Source organism: Plecotus auritus (genome assembly GCF_963455305.1).
Source record: "Plecotus auritus genome assembly, chromosome: 7".
NCBI lineage: Eukaryota > Metazoa > Chordata > Mammalia > Chiroptera > Vespertilionidae > Plecotus > Plecotus auritus.
Window position 1 is genome coordinate 172,915,410 of NC_137774.1, and position 25,827 is coordinate 172,941,236.

General features: G+C 46.4%; 1 protein-coding gene across 1 annotated transcript in view; it reads right to left on the minus strand.

Moving 5' to 3' along the window:
• Positions 1–1,903: 1,903 nt before the first annotated feature.
• LOC308255281 (sperm flagellar protein 2-like) overlaps positions 1,904–25,827 on the minus strand; it is a gene marked incomplete at its 3' end in the record, with an annotated part of 136,593 nt that continues 112,669 nt past the window's right edge. The window contains exons 30-36 of the mRNA XM_080682505.1: positions 24,070–24,176; positions 23,020–23,202; positions 18,181–18,273; positions 14,487–14,666; positions 10,335–10,574; positions 10,064–10,186; positions 1,904–1,993 (exon numbers count right to left, since the gene is read on the minus strand). Of these exons, the coding sequence (XP_080538631.1) occupies positions 1,904–1,993; positions 10,064–10,186; positions 10,335–10,574; positions 14,487–14,666; positions 18,181–18,273; positions 23,020–23,202; positions 24,070–24,176 (1,016 nt within the window). The remainder of the gene's footprint in view (positions 1,994–10,063; positions 10,187–10,334; positions 10,575–14,486; positions 14,667–18,180; positions 18,274–23,019; positions 23,203–24,069; positions 24,177–25,827) is intronic.

The window sequence follows — 25,827 nt, forward strand, 5'->3', positions numbered from 1 at the left end:
AGAAAGAAAATCCAAAGAGGATTTCACTTTTTGGGAAAAAGCTGTCAATGTACTAATGCAGGTCTTTGGTAAAAGATGAACTTCAGGAGAGCAGAGGATATCCTTATTCCTCTGTTCCCTTCTCTAGAATAACTAGAATTATTTGACAATAACTAGAATGACATGTGAATCAGCTAAATTGTAACTTTGAAACCTCTGGTAGAGTTTCTTCTGCATTTCCCACCCAAGCATGCTTCTGAGTCATTAATCTTCATCTCGAAGACAAAGTTTTGGGAAAACCTTAGCCCATAAGAAGCAAATTCAGGACATGTGTCACTTCCTGGAAATAGACTATAATTCCCACGTACAATAGAAACTGCTCATTGTTTTAGTGAGCAATCTAAATGTGATATTCCCACACATTTTGCATAAATGCATCAACACAGTTAAAGCTGGTTATTATTTTACTCTTAGGTTCTGGGGCATAGAAATAAAGAAAATAACACAAAATCCCTTGCTTCCTGGAACTGACAACCTAGTGGAATGACAGACAAACAAAAGAGTAAATGTATAGTTTGCCAGCTGCTGATAAGTTCAATGGGAAAAAATCAAAGTGGGGGTGAGCTGTGTGGGGGTGGTGAGTCACTTCTATTTTGTATTATGTGTTGAGGGAAGGCCTTACTGGCAAAGTGTCTTTTGAATAGAGACCAGAAGGAAGTCAGGGGCCAAGCCCAGATATTTGGGAGAAAGTCCTTCCAGGCAGAGAGAAAGAAAAAAAAGCCAAGGTCCCGAGGCAGGAGCATGCCTGGTGTGTTCCAGAATCAACAAGGTGGAGTTGTCCCTTAAGCAGAGTGGGCAAGAGGAAGAATAGCAAGAGATGAGATCAGAGAGGTAGCAAGGGGTGAGATCAAGGTGAGGACTTGGGCTAGACTCTGCATGAGGTGGGAGGCCAATAGCGGATTGGAGCAGGGGGGTGACATGACCTGACTTGCATTATTATAAAAGGCTCCTCTGCTGGCTGTAGACATGTGCTTGTGATAACTATGACCTACCCATGTGGTAATCATGTGGGCAGCAAAAGAGAAGTGTGCCAGAGAGATGGGGATGGAAACTTTAGCACTAGCTTCTATAACACCCATAAATTATGGAAATGGATGGATCATCCAGGGATTGACTGTGGATAGGAAACACTGAACCCTTGAGACCCAACAGTTTGGAGACCCAACAACATCTGTAAGAGGAGAATCCAGCAAGATGTTCTCAGAGGGAGTAGCCAGTGTGGAACCCAGAGGGTGTTTCATAGGATCCCAGCCATTGAGAATATATGATCACTCACTTAAAAAAACAACACACCCAACTTACTTACCTCAAGAATTGATTGATTTGCTAATTTATACAACTAAAAAGATACAATTGTACCTCTATCGATACAGGAAAGATTCTATTCTATGATGAAAGCATTAGGAATAGACTACAGGAGCGTGACTGTACCAGCGGCTGATAAAGTAGCCTTCTCCTTGGCTAGTGGGATGAACCTTGGACTTCACAGCACGTGGAGCAAGAACCACAAAATGTCCACAGCAGAAATGCCCTGGCGTGGAGCTTTGGGGGAATTTTGACTGCATCTGCCTCATCTAGATACTTCTCAGAGGGATTGTTCATGTGTTGATTTTTTTTGGAATATCTTGTTCTGGTGCCTTTTATTTTTCAGAATCCCTTCAAAATGCATTTCTTCTCACTTTACATTTTTGCTCAGAAATTTAAGATTTATTACAGAATATTCTCTGAGTGAAAGAAGCCCCCCCTCATAACCTGGTAGGGGTCCTTTCTACACTTACAACAAAAACATACATGACAAACACCGTGTTTGCATTGGATGTTGAAGGATTCCTTGCCAAATGGTAACCATCACACTCTTTTGTTTTCATTTCCTTTCCTCTGTCAGTCTTGAGGGAGATCTCTCTTCATCACTTCCTTGTACATGCTCACTCCTTTGCAGAATCAATTTAATATCCTAAGAGGAGAGATTGAAAGAGAAGTTATAAATATTTACAAATGACAGGAATAATGATCACCTAATACATGGCAGTGACTAAAGAGCAAGTAGGTTTTTGTTGTTTTCCTTTGATAAAATTGCTCTCTGTTTAGTTGGAATCCTCTCCTGCTTTTCCTCATTTCATAATGGAATTGTCCTATTAGCTTATACACGTTTATAAAAGCAATTACACGGAGTTTGGCACATAATGGGTAAGCCAAAAGGTTATTTCTCTATTAATGAATAAAAAGCAGTATTCACTTTCTGTTAAAGGAAAATCCTCATGCTAAATTAATCATGTCTACAGACTTGTAGACTTTTAGAACAGCAGATTACTGAGGGGGTGGGGATTGCCTCATTTCTTCATGTGTTTTTTTTTTTTTTTTTTTAATACCAGGAATAGAAGGATCTGTTTTTCACCCACTTAAAATGCCCAGCTTGCTTACATTTTAAATCACAGATATTTTTTCAATCTATTTGTAAATTAGTATTATACTTGTGATTAAAAAACACTTCATTGTTGAAAGTATTACATAGGTTTCCCGCCCCCCCCCCCCCACCTTTGACCTCTTCTAGCCTGCCCCCACTCCCTAACTCACGCCTTCACTACCCTATTGTTAAAAATAAACTTAACATCACAGTGTAGCAGGGATACAAACACTTGTGGAAAATACAGAATTATGTTTATGCGGTTTCTAGTTTGCGCCCCCCACCCCCCTCCCCTACACACACACATTTAGGGAAGTTTCTTTTCTTCAGAGCTGAGTTCCAAAGGTTTCAGTTTGACTGTGGCCACTTCACTCACAAAGACATGGGTTAGTTCGGCTGAGTGACACACACACATGCTGCTTCTACATGTCACTGCCAGGAATTCGTAATGAATCACTGTCTTGAGGAACACTTCTTTGAAAAAACAGATCTTCTTATAAGACTACCATAAACTTCAGTGAACTGAGTGAAGAGGAACTGAGAGAAGCAGCAGTCCACCCGCCAAGGACTCTGAACACCTTTAAGTAGTGCATGTACTGACTGTCAACTCGGGGGCTCAGGGAGGAGCTGACCTGTGGTTATCTGACACTCCGGTGCATGGGGAGAATTGAAAACTCCAGATACTTAAACCAACCTGGGCTACGTTTATAGCTGAAATCGCAGGCCATCATTTTCAGGAGCAGATGATTGAGGAAAGCTTGAAAGAGTCTGGAGATGTTTGACCTGGGAGCTTTGAAAGCACGAGGCCCTGAAGCAGTCATCATGTTTTCTTATAAAGTTGAAGGAGAAGGTGGGAGCATATTTTAAAGTCAGGTGCCGTGAAGACCAAACAGCACGAGAATTCCTTCCAGTCACACTTACAGTTATAGGACTTGGGTCTTCGTGTGATCGGGTCTTCACAGAAATTCTCCCGATTTTAGCACGAACAGATTTATCATTCTCTCCTGTTGAATGGAAGCCTTAACTTTAAGGCTATATGTTCCATTGAGAGGTTAGTTAAAAGAAATTTACATATACTCAACACATGGTCATGATGAGAAACGGTATCTGTGAGGTTTGTATAGAAAATCTTGTGTTCGCTTGCATTTGTAAATATATTTGTCAGAGGAAATGAATGAACTCTACTCGCTAATAACCAAGGCACAATGCTCTCATTCGTCTTGGCACATTTCACCAAAGCATTTTCTTAATAACTTAGGAAGCTTACTTTTTGTATCAGATCTATGAAAGCAGAGGTGAAATAAGAGACTATAAAATCCCATATAAAAATCTGAATTTTCCGTGTAGGTATTTTCCACACGGTGTTCCTGGGCTTGAACCTTTGTCTCCAGGGCCCTGCAGCAGGGACCGCTTTCCTTCCCTCCAAGAGCAGACACTGAATTCAAGAGGCAACATGCCAGCTTATTGGTTCTCCCACACATAGCGTTTCCACAGCTCAGAAACATTTCCCGTGCAATTACCATCAGACCCACTGATAATAATGGCTAATAGCTAGTATTTATTGAGGGATCTATAGCTGCCAAGCACTTTTATATATAGATTAAGTAATTTAATCCACACAGGAACGCTGTGAGGTATGTGTGATAACTAACCCTATTTTACAGATGGGAAACCAAGGCATCATGAGGTCACTTGCCCAAGATCACGCAATTTGTTGGTATGAATCCAACACACGGACTGGGTTCAATCAGTGTGGTCCCGAGCCTGTTTTCCTAACCGCAAAGCCAGGCCACCCCCAGCAGGAGCAAAATAAAACATATGAAAATAATTATGCGTACTTGGTTTCTAAATACGCACTTTTAAAATGTTGCTGCTCTCAAACGCGAACTTTGTAAACTGAGCTGTTGCCCAACAGAGCTGTTAGGCAACAACCTTCCACTTCCCACTGTTTATAAGAGCAAACAATGTAACCTGAAAAACCACACTGTGCTCTACTTATCTTGAGAGATCTTCAAATAACACCACTGTGGTTAAAGTTCATTTTAAAACGCCATCTAAGTCCTAGCCGGTTTGGCTCAGTGGATAGAGGGTCAGCCTGTGGACCGAAGGGTCCCGGGTTCGATTCTGGTCAAGGGCACATGCCGGGGTTGCAGGCTCTGTCCCCAGTAGGGGGTGTGCAGGAGGCAGCCGAACAATGATTCTCTCTCATTGATATTTCTCTCTGCCCTGACCGGTTTGGCTCAGTGGATAGAGCGTCGGCCTGCGGACTGAAGGGTCCCCGGGTTTGATTCCGGTCAAGGGCATGTACCTGGGTTGCAGGCACATCCCCAGTGGGAGGTGTTCAGGAGGCAGCTGATCGATGTTTCTCTCTCATCGATGTTTCTAACTATCTATCCTCTCCCTTTCCTCTCTGTAAGAAATCAATAAAATATATTTAAAAAAAAATAAAATGCCATCTACTTACTTGTACATGGATATCTGGAATAGAAATGATGACAAGACCTGTGCCTGAGTCTTCAGAGTCTTCTTTCTTTTCCTTTCTGTCTTCCTTCCCTCCCTCCCTCCTTTCTTCCTTTCTTTCTGCCTTCCTTCCTTCCTTCCTTCCTTCCTTCCTTCCTTCCTTCCTTCCTTCCTTCCTCCCTTCTTCCCTCCCTCCCTTTCTTCCCTCCCTCCCTTTTCTTTTCTCTTTCTTTCTTTCTTTCTTTCTTTCTTTCTTTCTTTCTTTCTTTCTTTCTTTCTTTCCTTCCTCCTTCCCTCCCTCCTGTTTCTCTTTTTTCTTCCTCCCTTTCTCCCTCCCCCATTCCTCCCTCTCTCCCCCCCCTCTTTCGTTCCCTCCCCTCCCTTCTTATTCTCTTTCTCTCTCTCTGTCTTTCCTTTTTTGTTTAGTGAAAGTGGGAATAGAGCATGTTATTGGAAAGAAGACTTCTTTCATTTTAGAATATCAGAATTAAGCCTTTTCAGGTGGCAGGCTCAACTCCCCTTGATTCACAATCGTGAGTGAGTCCTGATGGTGGTGGCCCACTGACTCCTTAGACGCCTCAGTGGAGTGACTGGGAGGAGATGTGAAGGTCAAGGAGAGGAGAGGCGAGGAAGCTGACTCAGCAGAAGCACCCTGGCAGCGAGGGAATGAGATTGAACAGACTGACGAGTGGCTGACAAACTCCCTTTCTGCTATTGGAGCATCAGACCACCCTGGTGCTGGAAGCCAGGTCACTGGGGTCAGACACCCTCAGCCAGGGGGGACTGGGGAAGGTGCGGAGGTAGTTTGGGGGTCAATATAACGAGGTGGAACACAGTGGGTAAGGGCCCAAATGTTAGATTGCTGCCACACAGGAGACAGCCCTGCGCAAAGACGAACTGCGCCATCCAAGATGCCAGCAGGACTTCAGTGGCAGAGCCTGCAAAATGATGACACTCCCTCCAAATGAGGGAGGAACCATGTTAAAAACAGCCTCCTGGAGGCCAGCTCCCCGGGAGAGAGGGCACCTCCACCGAAGCTGGCTCTCTGAGGCAGCACTGCGGGCTGTGTTCTTTTCTCTGCAAAGTGAGGACTAGCTCTTTTCTGCAAGGTAACCACCATGGTGGCCAGTCATTCGGCGAGAGTAGGGGTGATTGCAAGTGGTCCTGACTTCACAGTGAGTTTTCCTCCCCTCTGGGATACCTGTGGTGTCATTTAATGCTCCTACTTATTCTTGGCAATAGGAGATGAATCCTGTTGTCCACGTGCCAAGGGGTTTTGAAAAACCTTTTTGCTGGTTCAAAATAAAAGGGCTGCTCCCTGAAACATGGACGGAACACGTGGGATGAAATGCAGTCTAAAGTCACGGGCTTCCGGAACACATCGTACCCAGAAGGATGTCCAACAAGAGGGAAAAAGGGGGACAGATCCCCACAGCTGATGACTCCCCCATCCTGTGTGTGACACTCACTCATCTCTCTCTCACTGCTCCTTTATCTAGTTCTGGTGTGCTCTGTCCCCACTAATTCTAGGGGTGTACTGACTTATGCCCTCCTAAATTGAAGTGGGGAAGAAAGCTGCCCTGTACTAATCTACACTAATAAAAGAGAAAGATGAAAATTGACCGTACCTTCGCAACGCCCACCAGCCAATCAGGAGTGAGTATGCAAATTAATCCAACAAAGATGGCGGGTTAACTTGCATATACAGGTGCCAAGTGACTGGAGGAGGGGCGGGATGCAGGCATTCCGCACTATCCCAGCCACTCAGGGCCTCTGGGCAGCGTGGGAAGGTGGGGCTGGAGCGGGGCCAGGGCAGAAAGAGGCGGCTCTGGAGCGGGAGTGGAAAGGCAGTGCCGGCAGCCAGGGAAAGAAAGGCCCATTCTTGCACGAATCTTCGTGCATTGGGCTTCTGGTGAAGGAATAAAATAGAAGACGCTGAAAGGGACACGTGGCATACTAGTTGCAGTGCAAACAGCAGATGTTTGTGGGATGTGTGAATAACTTGGAATAAGAGCCAACTGTGTTTCCAAATATCTCAGACCTATTTAAAGAAAGACACACAAATAATTCTTAAAGGAGTCCTGTAAGATGTAGAGGCATGATGACACGCTATGGTTAAGACAAAGAAACATGCAGGGATGGGGAAATTAATGCCCTTTCACACCCCTGCTCAGAAGCCTGTATCCACTCGCCATCGCATTTCAAGTCAAATCCGAACTTCCCCGGGTGGCCTCTGGGATCTTCGCAATCTGGCCCCATCGTACTGCTCCGATCTTACTGCTCCGATGGCATCACTAACTCTTGACCAACGCCCGTCAGCCGGCCAGGCTCCTGCGCCTGCTCCTGCCATGCAGTCCTCTCCACACCTTTGCCCAGGACCCTCCTCTCACCTGGGATGCTGCCCCCTGCTCCACCCCACAGCAAAAGCCAGGCGGACACCCCTCCGCTCCCTCCACTTTCCAAAACCCTGGCCATCCTTAAGGACTCGCTGTCTAGCACACACATACAAGAAGGCCCTCTGTTTTGAATTCCTATAATCGTGCGCTTGGGTGGCTCACCTTACATCATTCTCATGGGATTCCCGCACGAAAACATTCTCTTGCAAACAGACGTGTATTGCTTGGGAGCAGCAGCGAGCTGGGTGCTCCTGGGTCCTTACATGACCGGCGTCAGCGGTGAGCGCTGGGGGTTGACTAGTCATCACAGCAGCCGTCATTTCTGTAGTGCTTGCCATGCGTCAGACACCACGGCAAGTGCGTCAGCTGCATAATCTCATTGAGTCCGCACCACAACCCTTTAAAGAGGAAGGGCTGCTATCCCCACTGAACATTCCAGAAAGCCAGGGCCAAGAGAGAGTGAAAGTCCGATTCTGGAGAGCGGCAGACCCAGACTCAGCCCCATGACTTCCTGATTCCAGAGCCTGTGTTCAATGTTATAATCATGCTTTATGCCGGCTTATTAGAGATCCGCTTTCATGATTACTAATATAGGTAATAACATTTGTATGAGAAAGCATCACCAATTTAGAGACAAAGGTATTTAAGTCTGGATAGTCCCATTTCTGGGCATAGGTAATTATTACCGAGAAGTCAAGAGAAATGCATCTTATATCACCTGTATTTTACCAAAGCTTAAGTGCTTGTATCTTAAGCTTAGCGAACGTGTTTTCGTCCAGTAAACAACTAGCAGGAGCCAAATAGGAGAACTTCACGCATGTAGGAGGGTCACAGCCACCTGCCACACCTTGAAAGGGGCCAGCCTCTGTCCTCCTACCCTTGCTGTTGGCGAGCCGGGGCTGGCCACGGTGGGGGTACATTTAGCACGTGGAGTTGAAACTTGCTGGGTTACTGAGTGAGCTCTGAGGTGCAGCGCTTCCTTTTGTCCTTCCTTTCTTCTGCTGGGTTGTCCAGTCTTTATGGGGTTCGTCCTCAGTTTCCCCATCCTGAACACAGTTTCCTGGATGGAACTGGCACCCAGTCTTTCCCAGGCACGGTGACCGTGTGTGTTACGTAGACAATGTGTCCCATGGATATGTCAGCACTTGGCTGGGGATCATGGTTTCAATTCTCTTCTGCAAGGGGGGATTTATTCTCCATACTTTTTTTTTTTTTTTAAATATATTTTACTGATTTTTTACAGAGAGGAAGGAAGAGTGATAGATAGTCAGAAACATCGATGAGAGAGAAACATCGACCAGCTGCCTCCTGCACACCTCCCACTGGGGATGTGCCCGCAACCAAGTTACATGCCCTTGACCGGAATCGAACCTGGGACCTTTCAGTCTGCAGGCTGACGCTCTATCCACTGAGCCAAACCGGTTTTGGCTCTCCATACTTTTTAATCACAGGTTAGGGTCATTAGGCGGCGGGAATTATCCAGAACACAAATGCTGGCATCCATCTGGCTTTAACTATCATCTACCTCCAGCCTTCTGTTGTAGATTCAAGGTAGTCTTATGGTCCTGATGAGGCAGATCCACAGTACTGAGAGTACTACCCCTAGTACTTCTAGTACCATCCACAGTACTGAGAGTACTGCCACTAGTGCTTCTAGTACCATCCACAGTACTGAGAGTACTACCCCTGGTGTTTCTAGAACCATCCACAGTACTGAGAGTACTACCCCTAGTACTTCTAGTACCATCCACAGTACTGAGATTACTACCCCTAGTGCTTCTTGTACCATCCACAGTACTGAGAGTACTACCCCTAGTATTTCTAGTTCCATTCATAGCACCGAGAGTACTCTCCCTAGTATTTCTAGTACTATCTATAGTACTGAGAGCATTATCCCTTGTAGTTCTAGCACTATGTATAGTGCTGAGAATACTATCCCTAATATTTTTAGTGTTAGACATAGCACTGAGAGTACTACCCCTAGTATCTCTAGTACTACCTGTAGTACTGAGAGTTCTATCCCTAGTATTTCTAGTACTATCTATAGCACTGAGAATACCATCTCTAGTATTTCTAGTACCATCCATTATACTGAGAGTACTACCCCTAGTGTTTCTAGTACTATCCTTAGCATTTCCAGCACTATCCATATCACCAAGAGTACTACCCCTAGTATTTCTAATACTACCCATAGCACTGAGAGTCCTATCTCTAGTGTTTCTAGTCTATCCATTACACTGAGAGTATTATCCCTAGTATTTCTCTGCAGGGGTCCTCAAACTTTTTAAACAGGGGGCCAGTTCACTGTCCCTCAGACCGTTGGAGGGCCGGACTATAGTTTAAAAAAAAAACTATGAACAAATTCCTATGTGCACTGCGGGCCGGGGACGAGTCGGCTGCTAAGCAGGACAGGCAGCGGCACCCAGCAGGCCGGATACATGTCCTCGGTGGGCCGCATGTGGCCCGCGGGCCGTCGTTTGAGGACCCCAATCTATAGCATCGAGATTACTATCCTTAGTATCTCCAGTACTATCTATAGTACTAAGAGACCCCTATTACTGATAGATATCTGCACTGTGCCTGGCCTGCTGCCTGGGGTACCGTAGGCTGGCCTAGCTGGCCGGATGCCATCCCAGCTCAGCTTCTCCAGACCCTGTCTGGCTGAGTCCAGCTTCTTCCCCCTTCCTGCTAGTCCACATCTGAATGTGCCACTACACTCCAACCTGAGCTCAGCCACACGAGGATGCCTTTGGGTAATACTCACAGGAATCTTATAGCCTGAGTAGCTTGAAATCAGGTCTTGAATAAAAGGATGCTTCAAAAGAACCGCGACTTCGATCGGCTCCAGATTCTTGGCACCCAGATCCTCAAATACCTTTATGAAGTTCTTAAAAAAAGTAAAATTAATTCATTTTACAATTCTGCAAATGTTAAAAAGTGTTTTTTTACTTAATAAAGAAATTCCATAAAATATGCTTCAACTTGGGGCAACTTTTCTTATGCACAGGTGGCTTCCTTTACCGAGTCTGACCAACCTCTAAGTAGGCGTTCTCTGCCCTCAGGTGGCAGGCAAATCTGTTGGCGTCCTGGGCTTTGTTTTGTGCTCGGAACACACTGAGCAGCATTTCCAAAGAAATCTTTTCAGTGTTGGGATTTTCAGGAATTTCTTGTTCCTTTTCCTCCCTTTCCTCTCTGAATTCCCTTAACGCACTGAAAAAGGTCTCCTCTGGTTCAGAATAGTCCTGAAGTGGACTCTCATCGGTAAAGAAGTAGGTCTGCACAAATAAATGAAGAGAACATGAAGTCAGACTGAATTCTTCCCAGTAACAGAGGCATTTAAAAAGCACCAACTTTGTCACCTATTTGGTAGGCCATGGAATGATAGTGCCTACCACAAACTCAGCCATGGGCAAACTACGGCCCGCGGGCCGGATCCGGCTGTTCTATCCGGTTCTCTTGCTCTCCCCTCCTCCGCTCCTTTACTTTGAATTTATATTAGTTCACACAAACACTCCATCCATGCTTTTGTTCCGGCCCTCCGGTCCAGTTTAAGAACCCATTGTGGCCCTTGAGTCAAAAAGTTTGCCCACCCCTGATAGCTACACACAGTCAAGAAGAGAATATGCTGGCCAAAATGAAAATCATGTCTGAATCCTAGCCCCATTCTGTTGGCAATTAAATCTAACCGAGAGGGAGGAAGGAGAGAGAGGGGGGGGGATTTTCTATCAAGTGAAGATTTTGGAATTAAGCACATCTATTCATCCATCCATCCATCCATCCATCCATCCATCCTCTTCTCCATTTTAAACAGCTGAAACGCTACATGGCAGAAATGTGAAACTGGCCTTGTCTCCACCTAGGAAGCCTGGGGCTCATCACAGTGGCTGCCCATCAACAATTCCCCAGAGCAGTGAAAGGAACTTAGAGAGGTGAAACCGCCTGCTGAGTGAGTGAAGAATGAATGAATTCCTATTCAGATGCAGCAACGAGGCTGTGTGGATACATAAAGACAGAGCCTGTGGGTGAGCCAATGACCAGTCAGGTTAAAGGAGCAGGTGATACCACAATTAAAGAGAGAAGGGACCTGGTCTCTCCGCACTCTCTCCATAGACAGGATCCAGCTGGTCCAAGGCCTGACACAATCAGCATGGATAAGTCATTTTTCAATTTTAGCTAAAGGGTAACACTTTAATCCTTAACTTATTAGTGTCAGAGGATGCTTTTAAAATTTTTGCTATTTTTGCTCTCTAGGGGTTGGGACAGAGTGGAATTAATGGTTCAGAGGGAGGGGAGAGGGGAGCGAGGCTGAGATTGGGACCAGAGAGACTAGCTCGGCCTCCTGGCAGGACTGCAGGGCGTGTAGAGGGACCTTCTTCAACACCCATCTTGGAAAGACCACGGTTTGGTTTTTAACGGAGGTGCGTGATCAAAGCCAGGAGGCGGGAGAGGAGAAGAGCCGGTGCGCCTGAATGAGCAATTATTAGTGGCATCAAAATTCTGTGTGAGTTACATTGTCATCGGATTGTGGCCCTAGCAAATGCTATGTCACACTCGGCGATCGCCCAGAGGCAGCCCTGGAGGCCTCCCAGCAGATGCGTCTCCGGAATGGTGCCAGACCACGCATTTCTATATGCAATCAGTTCATTCCCGCATCTCAGGGCGGAGCAGGTCACTAACAGGACCAATGGGGGCAAAGCATCAAAGAGCCAAATGGAATAAAAATGTGTGTATTTCCAACCCCGGCGCCTCCAAGGCTCTGCCAAGATGCTTTAACAAGACTTGCAAACTCTGGGAGATTCAAGCTGACCGGTTACTAAATTCCAACATCATAACCCCACACTGCATGCTAACCAATGGCATTAACATTAGCATGGGTCAGAATGAACCATTTTCCAACGTGTCAACTTACTTCAAGTTTCACTGGGACTAGGGCATACTCATTCGTGCTCCGCTCTCGAACGCCTTTTAAAATACCCAAGAAGAAGGGGGTTTAAACAGGAGTTCTGGGCCCCATCAACGAGAACAGCCAGCAAGAAAAGCTGAAATATCCGGGAGATTTCTAGCTGTTTATGTGGAAAGCAAAAGCAGAGCTCTGATTCAGTGCTTTGGGAGTGGCTATGAATCCACTGGAGGTGTGATTTCTGAATAGGTTCATGATGGCTTCCTGGGATGAGGTTGCCCGGGAAACTAGAACACAGTTGGAAAGGGCACAGGAACAGAGCCGCATCATTGGGTGCAGGATGGCAGGACAGGCATGAGCAAGAAGGAGGGAGGTGGGTGGATCCTGTAGGTCAAACCTCCTAGGGTTCACTCCAGCCAGGAACAGGCCAGTCCGCGTGGTGTGGGACACGTGCATTCCATCCCTGGCTCCTCTCCGGTTCACTCTGCTGTTCTCTGGTTGTGGGTCAGTTCAGGTGCAGCAGCGTCCTTGGGTTTTCAAAGAGCTCTTGAGAGAAGCCCTCCAGGGGAGCTGCTTCCTGGGTGGGGCAGTGGCTGACTCTGAATGGGCGATTCAGGGATAGAAGGGGTTCCGCCCTGCTAGCTGGCTTGGCTGCTACCCACCAAGGCAGCTGTCTGTTGCTGTAGCAACAGCTCTAGCATGGGCGTCCTTTTTCCTGGTCTCTCGCTCCTGGCAGCCTCATGGATCCTGTCTTTGTCTCTGCCTGGAATAGCTGCTCTCCTCTGCTTTACCTTGGAGACTGGGTTTTATTCCTTCCCCTCTCTCTTCCTCCCTTCTTTCCTGCCATGTTCACAAACAGTTGAATACTTGTTATGTGGCAACTACTTTGGGGTAACATGTTGTCCCCAAATCAAGGTAGAAATAACTTAGCAAAAGGATTCCATGGGTAAGCAACCGCCTTCCTGAATAACAAGCTCTCCTTCTTGCCTCTTTTGCGCGCCTCCCCCCGCCCCTCCGCCCACTGCAGTCTGGTCTCAATACCGCAGCCTGGGAGGCCACACATTGTCAGTCAGATGGCCACACTCCAATGACGTCCGGTCCCATCTCTTGGCAGGGCCTGCCAAGCCCTCTGAGCTCTCTCTCCCCCACTTTCCTTTCCAACCACTCCTCCAGCTCACTCCTCTCCAACTACAACGGCTGACTCTCTGTTGCTTGGAACACACCAGACGTGACCCCACTTTAGGGCTTTCGCCTTTACTGCTGTCTTCACTTGAAATGCTCTTCTCTCAGAGATCAGCCAGGCTCCCCACCTTCTCCGGGCCTCTGTTTATATCTCTCCACAGAGAGACCACCGAGGAAGAACAGAAAAGACATTCCATCATGAGAGTCACAGATGTATCCTCAAAAGGTCAGGGCAAGCCTAAAATGCCATGTCAATGGATAACTAATAAGGAGATTCATTCGTACCCTGGCCGGGGTTTTTTTCACTGGAAAAAGCCCAGCAATGCCAATGCCTTAGACGTCCAAGGGGAACGTGGGGTTTTGTTAGATGTTAAGCTTCTCTGTCCCCGGATACAGGTGACACAAAGCGCCTGGGTTTCGGGAGGATGGGCTTTGGCCTGAAACCCTACCGGCGTCACACACACGTGGGATGTGTCTAAAGTCTGGGTGGGTTTTAAACACTTTTTTAAAAAAATATATTTTATTGATATTTTTACAGAGAGGAAGGGAGAGGGATAGAGAGTTAGAAACATCGATGAGAGAGAAACATCGATCAGCTGCCTCCTGCACACCCCCTACTGGGGATGTGCCCGCAACCCAGGTACATGCCCTTGACCGGAATCGAACCTGGGACCCTTCAGTCCGCAGGCCGATGCTCTATCCACTGAGCCTAACCAGTTTCGGCTGGGTGGGTTTTACATAGGATTTCCATAAAGCGTTCAAATAGAATGGGCTGACCCCAGGTCTTTCTCATTTATCAGGATTAACACTTCATGCAAAAGAAAGGCTGTCCTTTACAGAGAAAACGTTGATTCCGCCAAGAAACTTGGAGCAAATGTTGACGACTACAAAAGCCTTTTTTTTTTTTTTTTTGGACAGTGTGGTCCAACCGAATAAGGCTGATTGAAGACCTAGTATGTGCAACTTGGTTGTGTTAGTTATCCAGGAAAATACAGAAAGGAAAAGAACACAGTCTTTGTTAGACGTGTAGGACCTGCTGGCATTCCCCCCGCCCCCCCCCCCCCCCCCAGACCCCAGGGCTGGTCCATTTCTGGAACTCAATTACCTGTTCTATAGGAAGAGGAACCAGTTCGATTGGCTGGAAGATGTGCGTCCCAATGGCCACACTGAGCGCCCTGTAGACCCCTTCCTCGGGGTTTGGGTGGCAAGCAAAGTAAAGCAGCATCTGTGTGTAGTTGAGCAGGGGTGGCTGCTTCTCAGGGTCGGCGAAGAGCCTAAAGAAGAACTGCCACACACAGAGGGTTTCAGCCAAACGTCAATGGCACGCCCTCTGGTTGTCAGCCGGTGGACAGGGCATGCGGACGCCCTCTGCCCAGCAGCTGTGGAAAACGGTCACTCTCTGAGGACAGAATCAGTAAAACGAACATATCATGGATGACAGTAAACAAAGAATATGCTAAATAAAATTAAAAAACCCCCCTAAAAAGTAGGGCTTGGAATTCTAATGGTAAAGGAAACTGTATGCTCACCAATGGCATTAACGTATTCAGGAAAAAATGTGCTCATCAAGGTGGTGGGGACCACATGTTAAGTAGGAAAAGAGAAACCAAGAGCAAGGACCCCTCGGTCTGTGCTCAGCACCACCCTGACAAACTAGGTCCTGAGTCCTGAGCCTGAAGCTTCCGGTACACCCCTCTCTGTGTGGCGTGGGGAGAGGGGGAGCCAACCATGCCCAAGGCTACTGGGGCTCTCGCCGTTAAAACCTTTAGACGGGCCCACCGTGCTCTGGACTTCATACTTAATCTGCTGACAGGAACGTGGGCTCACCTCCAGGGAGAGAGTGCGCTACCCACTGAGTCGCGTTGTTTGCTAAGTCTCCCTCTCATGCTGAGGCCCCAGGGGGCGGCCAGCTCTATGCACAGCGTCATGTGCATTTGGCAGCATGAGGAGCTGGTACGCGAGAACCTAACATCCTCTGGGGCCCTGCAAAGCTGAGGCCATGGCCTGAGACCCACAGGCCACAGCTAAGACCTGTTGGATCCGTTTGGGGAAGTGACTGGCTCTTCTCAAACATGTGCATACAGTGACCCGGAGAATCTGTTCGAAATACAGATTCTGCTGAAGCCGATGGTCTGGAGCAGCCTGAGGTCTCGCACGTGTAGCAAGCTCCTAGGGGGCTCCAGGGCTGCTGGGCCTGGCCTGCGCTGTGAGGAGCAAGGGCCTCGATCCGAAATACCATGCCGTTCTCTGTCACCAACAATCCCTACAACCGTGGGCACATCTACTGAGACATACATGAAGATGGAAAAGGAAATTTCTGATACTCAGCAAATCTAGTAAACCTGTAAATAAAAATAATGTTTATAGGAAAATGCATAAAATTGGTTATGCCAACAAAGCAGAAAAGAATCAGAGTTGGATGGGATCTGTAAGTTCATTCATCCAGCCACCCTTTTAGCAAACGTGTACTGAGTGTCTGCTGTAAGCCAGGCCCGGAGGCAGGCTGAGATGCTTAGAAACTCCCTCGGAGGCTAAGGCATCCTTAGGTTTCTCAGGGGTCATGATGCCGCTCGTGGCTTCATCCAGGACCATGCGTTTTCCTCTCCTTATCACCTGCCTTTGAGTTGCTTCAGGGATTTCCAGAAGGACGAGGAGTAGAGGGGGCTGGCCCTTTCCTGCTTTGCTGCTACTCGGTCCCGGGGGTGACCCACACTGTCTGCTGTCTGGCTTCAGCGGCAGGGTGAGCAACTGAAAGGCTCTGCCCTCGACTGATATTTCTTCTTCTTTTTAACAATTGAATTTAATTTTTAAAATTGAATTTATTGGGGTGACATCCGTTCACAGAACCATACAGGTTTCAAGTGTACAACTCAACAAAACATCATCTGCACACTGCATCGTGCGCCCTTCGCTCCAAGCAAGGTCTCTTTCTGCCCCATACATCCTCCCTTTGCCCCCCCACCCCACCCCCTTTCCCTCTGGCCATGACCACACTGTTGTCTGTGTCTATGGGTTACGCATATGTGTTTTTTTGGCTTAATTTCTTCACCTTCTTTCACCCAGTCCCCTAACCACCCTCTCTTCTGACAGCTGCCAGTCTGTTCCATGCCTCCAGGCCTCTGGATCTATTTTGCTCATCATTTTATTTTGTCCATTGGAGTCCACATATGACTGAGATCATATGGTATTTGTCTGACATTTCTAAAAACTGCTGTCTGGAAGGGAAGGTGCTATTCAGTCTGCTGGTTTCTTGCCAAGGAATGAAGGACCTGTTCATGTCATTGCAGATTTGCTCACAAAATCGTAGAGAGATGGCCTCGCGAAGCTTTACAGAACTGACCTCAGCCCCTCAGGATCCCACTGTAAAACACACGGAAAACCCAAACCAAAAGCTGCCCCTGAAACTGCCACCTGTCTCGGGCTCCTGGTAATTCCTGGGCCCTCTCTCCTCCCTGCTCTCCGCTCGCAGTTAGCAGAGGTGCTCATAATATGCCATTCAATGGAAGGAAATTGCTCACTTTGAGGTTATAACTGGAGTCATGTTCAATTTTGCTCGGCAATTTCGGACTCATGGTTGGCTGGAAATGGAATAATCGATCTACACAGTTTGCTGCGGTGTCTAAATCTATCCTCCAACACTTCTCCTAGCTTATTGAGTTTGGCATATTTTCATATTCTAAACATTTACACTGAAGTCTGAGTAGTTTTTAGATTTTAAGGTATTGCTTTCTATTGTGGGCTCAAGAATAGAAGGTAACAGCATTACTCTATTTTATCATCAGTGTATTACCACTATTATTATAGTACTAGTATCAATAGTTACTCTTGGTATTTTAGGTGATAATGAAAATCCAATGGGCCATGGCCAATACCATATGCAAACTGTTGGTATGTTGTACCATGTTAGACAAAATCAGAAAGAAATGACCAAAGACATATATAGGTAAAATGACCGTTTGCATCCTAAGCTTTTTGAATTGGAAGGGCACTTAGAGACAAATGTGGTGAGTAACATCTTAGCTTATTTGACAGATGAGAGGAGGGAAGCCAGAGAGGTGGTGGAACGTGTCCAAGATCACCTAGAGGGTCAACAGCAGGATTATACCTAGGAGTGGGGCCTGCCTCCTCCCCAGGGCTCCTCTGTGCTGTCACTTAGTGAGTGTTAGTCTCTCCCTGGCGGATGGAGCAGAGGAATTGGAGGGTGACAGTGGTGTCTAAAACAAATTATACAAGTGGAAGAAAAGACAAAGGAATTGATCAGTGTTAAAGTACTCAATTTAAAAAAAGTCCTCCCTCAAGGATGTGTTTTTGTTTTTTAAATATATTTTTATTGATTTCAGAGAGGAAGGGAGAGGGAGAGAGAGATAGAAACATCAATGATGAGAGAGTCATCGATCGGCTGCCTCCTGCACACCCCCTATTGGGGATTGAGCCAGCAACCCAGGCATGTGCCCTGACCAGGAATTGAACCTGGGACCCTGCAGTCCACAGGCCAATGCTCTATCCACTGAGCCAAACTGGCCAGGGCAAGGATATGTTTTTGTTGGTGTGTGTGAGAGAGAGAGAGAGAGAGAGAGAGAGAGAGAGAGAGAGAGAAACATTGATGTCAGAGAGAAATTTAGATCAGTTGCCTCTCTTACACACCTTGTCTGGGGATCAAACCCACAATCTAGGTATGTGCCCTGACAGGGAATCAACCCTGCAACATTTTGGTATATGAGATGATACTCCAAACAACTAACAACTGAGCCACCCAGCCAGGGCCAAGTATTAATGTTTTTAAAGATCTCCGTCATTACCTGTATGAGATGCTCCAGCCTATTGAATGGCAGCGGTTCAAGAGGATTTTCTGGAATTTTTATATCTTCATCCTCTGTAAACCACAGACCAGCCTATAACAAAAATAAAAATTATTAATGTAGCATGCTGAGATATAATTGTTCCGCTAAAAGCCGCAGAGCCTGAACCCACCTTGTGCAGGTGTCAGAAGTGGGTTGGAGAAACCTTGGGGATGCAGGAGCAAATACTAGAACTAGCATTTGCATGTATTTTGATCATTTGTAATTTTTATTTTTTATAATGTAATAATGTCTATAATATATCAGTTGCAGTAGCACACATGTATAATTTACAAATGAAAATCCACAAATTAGGGATGCTAGCTGTGTTTGAACTTGGAACATGCGATGAGGCTTGAAGGTCATTGCCCTAGGTTTTGCTCACACAGTAATATTTTGGAGGGGACTGCACCAGTGACAGCAGCTCGCATTCCACACGCCCTGCCTGAGTTGCTGTCTGTTCTCAGAGCCCATTGTTGGTTCTGGAAAGTCTTTGTTGAGTAACTCACTAGCTGACTCAAGAGCTCAAAGGCCTACTTTTTACTGACCTCGCTGTTTCTCAGCCCGTATCTAACACCAATTATGAAATCCCTGGATTCCCATTTGGCGATGTCTTGCCCATCTCTCCCTTCCCAGGCTGCCATACTGGCGTGGAAGCTCGTTACTCCCTCACAGGCTCCCCCAGTCACCTCGGAGCTGGTTATGTGTCCAGTCACCCTCTTATTTGTTTTAGTTGCACCATGCAACCACATCAACCTTCTCACAACTTTCATCTCGTCATATCAGTCCCTGCTCAGATGTTCTCTACTTTCTTTTTGACACATCTTTACGAATCTTAATGTAACCTTGAAATGATAAAACTGACTCAAGTAACATCTCTGCATGTCTGACAACATGTAAAACATACAAAACTGGGCACCCAACAATATAAAATTCACACCATCTGGCATCCAATATAAAGTTACTTGGCATGCAAGAGAAGCTAGAAAATATGACCTGTAGCCAGAAGAAACATCAATCAACAGAAATGAACAAACACAGAAATGAAACAGATGATAGAATGAACAGACAAGGTTATATTCACTTAGCGATTCTAAATATATTTCACTTGTTCAAGGACGTGGAGGAAAAACATGCACATAATGAAGGAAGAAATAAAATAAATTAAATAAACCCAACCTGAGCTTCTAAAAAGTACAATACCTGAAATGAAACATCCACGGGATGGTGTTAATAGTAGGGTCGCTGTGGCAGAGGAAATAATCAGTGAACTTGAAGACACAGAGATAGAAATGAATACCAAATACAGTACAGGAAAGGAGACTGGGGAAACTGAGCTAAGCATCAGTACCTGTGGGTCAATAAACATGTGACTGGATTTTCAGAAAGCAGAGGGTGCAGAAAATAATATTTGGGAAAATATCCCGAAATTTCTCCAAATTAAACAAAAACTAAAAAACGCACAGGTTCAAGAAGCTCAATGAACCCCGAGCAGAAAAATAACTACATGGGGGAACATAACAATCAAATTGCTGAGTACATGTAATAAAGAGGAAATAGTAAAAGAGGCCAGAGTGGAAATAAAGAGACAGAGCTAGGATCCCTACCCTTCCCCCCATCGCTCGGCCAACTCTCAACTCCACATCCGACGGTTTCTGTGCACAGGGATCTTCCTTGATTTTTAAAACCAATGGTTCATTTAGATTAGTTTTCCAAACATTTATAGCATTTCAGAAACTACAAAACTGTTTCAAATGTTTCACACATGCCCTGGCCAGTGTGGCTCAGCTGCTGGGAGCATTGTCCCGTGCACCCAAGGGTCGCCGATTTGATTCCCAGTCAGAGCACACACCTAGGTTGCAGGCTGGGTCCCAGGTCGGGGCACATATGGGAGGCCACCCATCAGTGGTCTCTCTCTCCTGTCTTTCTCCCTTCCTCTCTCCAAAACAATAATGTAAAAACAACAACATATCCTTGGGTGAGGATTAAAAATAAGTTTCACACACGAGAGGGCCACATTAGAAAGAACAAAATAACCGAGTTGGAAAACAACTTACGGTGTTTAAAAAAAAAGTCATCCATGAAAACGTTTACAATGTGAAATGCTGACCTGAACCGGTAGAGCAGGGCTGAAATGGACAAAGCGAGCTTCAGGCCACCACACCCTGCCTCACTGGGGAGTGAGGTGATTTCTCCTTAAAACATGGAAATGCCCTTGGAACGCTCTTGCTAAAATATGGCCAAAGGGTTTTATCATTCAATGCCTCTCCTTAGACCAGGCGTCCTCAAACTACGGCCCACGGGCCACACGCAGCCCGCCGAGGACATGGATCCGGCCCGCCGGGTGCCGCTGCCTGTCCTGCTTAGCAGCCGACTCGTCCCGGGCCCGCAGTGCGCATAGGAATTTGTCCATAGTTTTTTTTTTTTTTTTTTTTTTTTTAAATATATTTTATTGATTTTTTACAGAGAGGAAGGGAGAGGGATAGAGAGTTAGAAACATCGATGAGAGAGAAACATCGATCGGCTGCCTTTTGCACACTCCCTACTGGGGATGTGCCCGCAACCAAGGTACATGCCCTTGACCGGAATCGAACCTGGGACCCTTCAGTCCGCAGGCTGACGCTCTATCCACTGAGCCAAACCGGTTAGGGCCATAGTTTTTTTTTTTTTTTTTTAAACTATAGTCCGGCCCTCCAACGGTCTGAGGGACAGTGAACTGGCCCCCTGTTTAAAAAGTCTGAGGACCCCTGCTTAGACAATAACGACCGCACTGCTGGAACCCTAGGACGCCTGGCTCACGAAGCCTGCGATGACGCGCACGCTCACCGAGAGCAGGAGTGAGAGCTGCACATCACAGAGCTGCACGTGAGAGTGACTGCACATCACACATGACAGAGGCAGGCGTGTGACGGCGGCTGCAGGGCTGCGGGGAGCACGGGGCTGCGGGGAGCACGGGGCGTGCGGGCATTCGTGCTCGCATGCAAGGCTGAGCCGAGGCGCAGGGCCCTGACCTCACAAACCTCGTGTCTCCTTCCATCGCAAGAGCCGGGAAGTCAGCGCGCTCTCTCATGTGGCTGCTGTGGCCAACTTGCAGTTAGTCAGAAGAAGAGAAAGACGACAGACAAGAGAAACAGCAGAGGAGAGAGCCTTTCTCTCCCGGAAAACTTCATCTCAGCGAGGAAGCTTCCTATACCATCTCCCCGTTGCCATGTGGCATTTGCAATAAATCCCACCAGGTTTGGCCCTAGAAGCTGTCGGACGTTTCCCATAAAAGAACTGCTTCTGGTGAGCTGGGGAGTGTGGGAAATCTGTAGAAGTCCTGACGTGGGATGGTCCAGGGGCCTCCCCAGATGGCCTCGTTGTTCCGGGGCTCCCGAGGAGCGGGGATTGTGGGGGCAAGAGGAGAGGGCAGACTTCAGAAATCAGCTGCTCCCGAAACACAGGCCGTGCCCAAGGAAGCGTTTCTCAGTTCCTCCAAAGGCAGCAGCCAGCTTTCCCTAAGGAACTCACGCCTTTGGTCCTAAACGGTTTGGCTCAGTGGATAGAGCATCCGCCTGTGGACTGAAGGGTCCCAGGTTCGATTCCGGTCAAGGGCATGTACCTTGGTTGCGGGCACATCCCCAGTGGGAGGTGTGCAGGAGGCAGCTGATGGATGTTTCTCTCTCATCGATGTTTCTAGCTCTCTATCCCTCTCCCTTCCTCTCTGTAAAATATCAATAAAATATATATATAAAAAAATCAATAAAATATATTAAAAAAAAAAAAAGAAAAGAAACTCATGCCTTTGGGAAAGGAGCTTTCTGGTTTTGGCTCGGGACTTCGGTAAAAGTCGCTAACACCCTTTGCTCATCTCCTGTTTGTGGAAAGGGATGTTTCAATGGATATCCTGTGTTAACGGGCACGCACTGTAAACAGTGAAGGCGGGTGACTGCACAGTGCCCACTGGCAGGGGTCCTCAGACTTTGTAAACAGGGGGCCAGTTCACTGTCCCTCAGACCGTTGGAGGGCCGGACTATAGTTTTTAAAAAAAACAAACTATGAACAAATTCCTATGCGCACTGCGGGCCCGGGACGAGTCGGCTGCTAAGCAGGACAGGCAGCGGCACCCGGCGGGCCGGATACATGTCCTCGGCGGGCCGCCTGTGGCCCGCGGGCCATAGTTTGAGGACCCCTGGTTAAAAGTCTTGAGCCAAAGAGAAAAGTCACCTTCACAAGTTGGAAGCTCGGGACAACTTGTTCGGAATTCATAAACGGCTCTCCTTGGGACGGAAGTCAGAGCCCAGTCACCTGAGCGGGTCTGATCAGCCTTGACGGGAGCTTCTTACCATGTGAGTGCTCCTCCCTCTGGCTCAGCTGTGAGAGCGTGAGGACGTCGGGGCTGGCGTTCATACGGGAGGAAAGAAGCGGGAGGGAGGTGACCTTTCCGGGGCGGCATGCACCTGAGATACAGGCATCTAGGGTATCACTCTTTTCAAAATGAGCATCTTACAAGCGTGGACATCTTTGTGTCTGCCAGCCGTGTGAACTGGTCGGCGACGGGGGATTCGATTACAGGCAGGCAATGAGCAATGCAGGCCCTTCTCACCTATGGGATTTCACTCTCACTCCTTCCTTACCCACGCTTCTCATAAATGAGTTTTTTTCTTCTGGTCACTGTCTAAAGACCTCATGGTGCCCTCACTCCTCTGCAATCTGGACTCCGCCCTCTACCAGAATTGCTCTGGTGAAGGGCCCCAGTCACATCTGCCTCCTTAGGCAGAAAGTGGTGTGGGATTAGTGCCACTGGGCGTCGCTAGCCACCTGCATGTACTGCTCGTAAGTGACGGTGCCCGACTGCTCCTCGTCCACGGCCTTGAACCTCTGCAGGGTCTCCAGCAGCTCCTCCTCCAGAGGGATGGGCCACGGCAGCGAGGTCACTAACAGGAATTTCCGCCAGTCTACCAACTCCGAGTTTACTGTTATTAACGATGTTAACTCCTGAAACTAGAAGAAAACAGGATATGCCATTGGAATGTTTGTATGATTCTAGCGTGACGCTCTATCTGCCCATGTGTCTTGGTAAGAGATTTGGGGGAAGGGTTTCGGCCGCTCTACACCAGGCAGTCAGCACCTAGAGAGCGTTTCATCTTCCGCTTCTTTGACATTTGGGTTTCTGCTTACTGTTACGTGAATGTATACATGTGTCCCAGTTGATTGTGCACGTTTTTTTTTTTTTTTTAATATATTTTATTGATATTTTACAGAGAGGAAGGGAGAGGGACAGAGAGTTGGAAACATCGATGAGAGAGAAACATCGACCAGCTGCCTCCTGCTCACCTCCCACCGGGAATGTGCCCGCAACCAAGGCACGTGCCCCCGACCGGAATCGAACCTGGGACCCCTCAGTCTACAGGCCGATGCTCCATCCACTGAGCCAAACCGGTTTCAGCTGATTTTGCACGTTTTCAACAGAGGAGGGAGAAAAGTGATAAAGGGGCTGCCTGTAGGGAAATACTCCTTAACCAGTTTGTCTTCTGACACATTCTTGAGAAACAGAGGAAGAAGAAAAGCAAGAACTGCCAGAATCATCTACTTTTACTAGTGAGGATCGTCCCATCAGGTAGCAATGGCCACAAGCTTAGGGGCTGAGCCTCATGGGCGCAATCATGTTTCACTGACTGTGAGCATCCTCATTCTTTCTTCCAAGACTGAGCACGTGTCTTACGTTCATCCACGCAATCGTTCAATTTTTATTGGTTGCCTACGAAATGTCAGATGCTGTGTGAGTAACTGCTTATTCTTAAAACTATTGATTTATTGATCAAATAAAAATTCTCAGAGCCTTGAAACCCACCCGAAATGGATGCTTACCTCAGGCTGAGTGAGGTGCAGCCAACTGCTGGGAAGGCTGTTGGTCCCAAGGTTTAGCGTCACCAAGTCAAGAAGAATGTCCGTGAAGAGTTTACTTCCTATTATGCCTGTAACACAGTGAAACGTGTTTGTCAGTTATGTGATGGGGAATCACTTCATTCACATTGTTTAAAACAATAACCTTGAGAGAAGCAGAAGACATTATAAAAATAACTATCAATTTCCTGATGATCTCCCATTATTTCTTTCCTGGGACTTCATATTTTACTTTGGAGGGCTTTTTTTTCCTTTTCTTTTCTTTTCTTTTTTTTTTTTTCTTTTTTCTTTTTTTTTTTTACCTTTTACTTGGAATCGGTTGAATTTTTAAACATACATAAGCTTTCCTATTATACAGTAGGATGCAAGAGTAAAATATTGCAGGAAATATGGGATAAAGGTGTTTCAAAGGCATGCAAATCACCACCATGATCAAGTTAACACATTTATCCTCACTTCACTCTTTAGATCAGAATATATTTGTTTTTATAAATGTAAGGAGATCTGAATTATTAAATTATTGGATTGAAATTATTAACTCAATCATAAAGTTGGCTCACTATTTCAAAGAATTTTAAAAATATATATATTTTATTGATTCTAGAGAGGAAGGGAGAGGAAGAGAGAGGCAGAAACATCAATGATGAGAGAGAATCATTGATTGGCTGCCTCCTGCACGCCCCCCACTGGGAATTGAGCCCACAATCCTGGCATGTGCCATTGGCTGGAATCAAACCCAGGACCCCTCAGTCCGCAGGCCCATGCTCTATCCATTGAGCCAAACCAAGGGCATCAAAGAACTTTTAAAAGATTACTACTAACCTTTTCAATGTTTTGCTCTTATATACTAATCTACTTCACCCTGTCCGGCAATGATGTTTGCTTAGTCGGTTCCTCATTTCAAATTGTACGCATATGCATTTAAAAGAGATAGGAAACCAAAATAAGTGAGTCTGCTTCAGAAATGTCTAACTCCCACAGCAGAGGTTCCTGCTAGAGCTGAGGAGACTCCTACATGTATCGGGTATCTTTCAGGTCCAGAGTGGATGGCTATTCTTTTTTAGAAATAAAAAGAATGAGAGCTATAGACACAGCATCTCAAATTTTCTTTTGACTATAAATTTTTAGCATTTATGAAAGTCCAAACTACACTTTATCATCCCCTTTAACCTTTGGGAGCATGCAGTAATCCCTGCAAAATTTCAGTGTTTCAAACCAAATCTACCATTTTGAGATTTGGACGGTAATTTTCCTGGGGAGCAAGAGCAGAATATTTTTTTCTTTGGTTTGACTGGCCATCCAGCTGGTTGTTCAGAAATAAATTCTTTATCTTTTTAAAAATCAAACCTGAATATTCAATTTTATAGAGATGAGAATACTTTTCAAGGTAGTGTAATTTTCAGTAAAATGATCTTTACATGATATAACACTGGTTTTCAGGTAAGTTAGAAATAAACCATTCATGTTCCTCAATATAAAACCATAAAAAAACCTCTTTTGAAACCATGAAGAGGCTCAAAATACTTAAAAATTCTGGTAGATGTAGAAAATATTTCCACTGTCTCTAATAGCCATGGTGCAAGCAAAGTGTTGTAAGGCAATACATTTTTTTCATTGATTTTTTTTAGAGGGAAAGGAAAGGCGGGAGGAGAAAGGGAGGAAAGCAGAGGGAGGGAGGGAGGGAGGAAACGGAGGGAGAGAGAGAGAGAGAGAGAGAGAGAG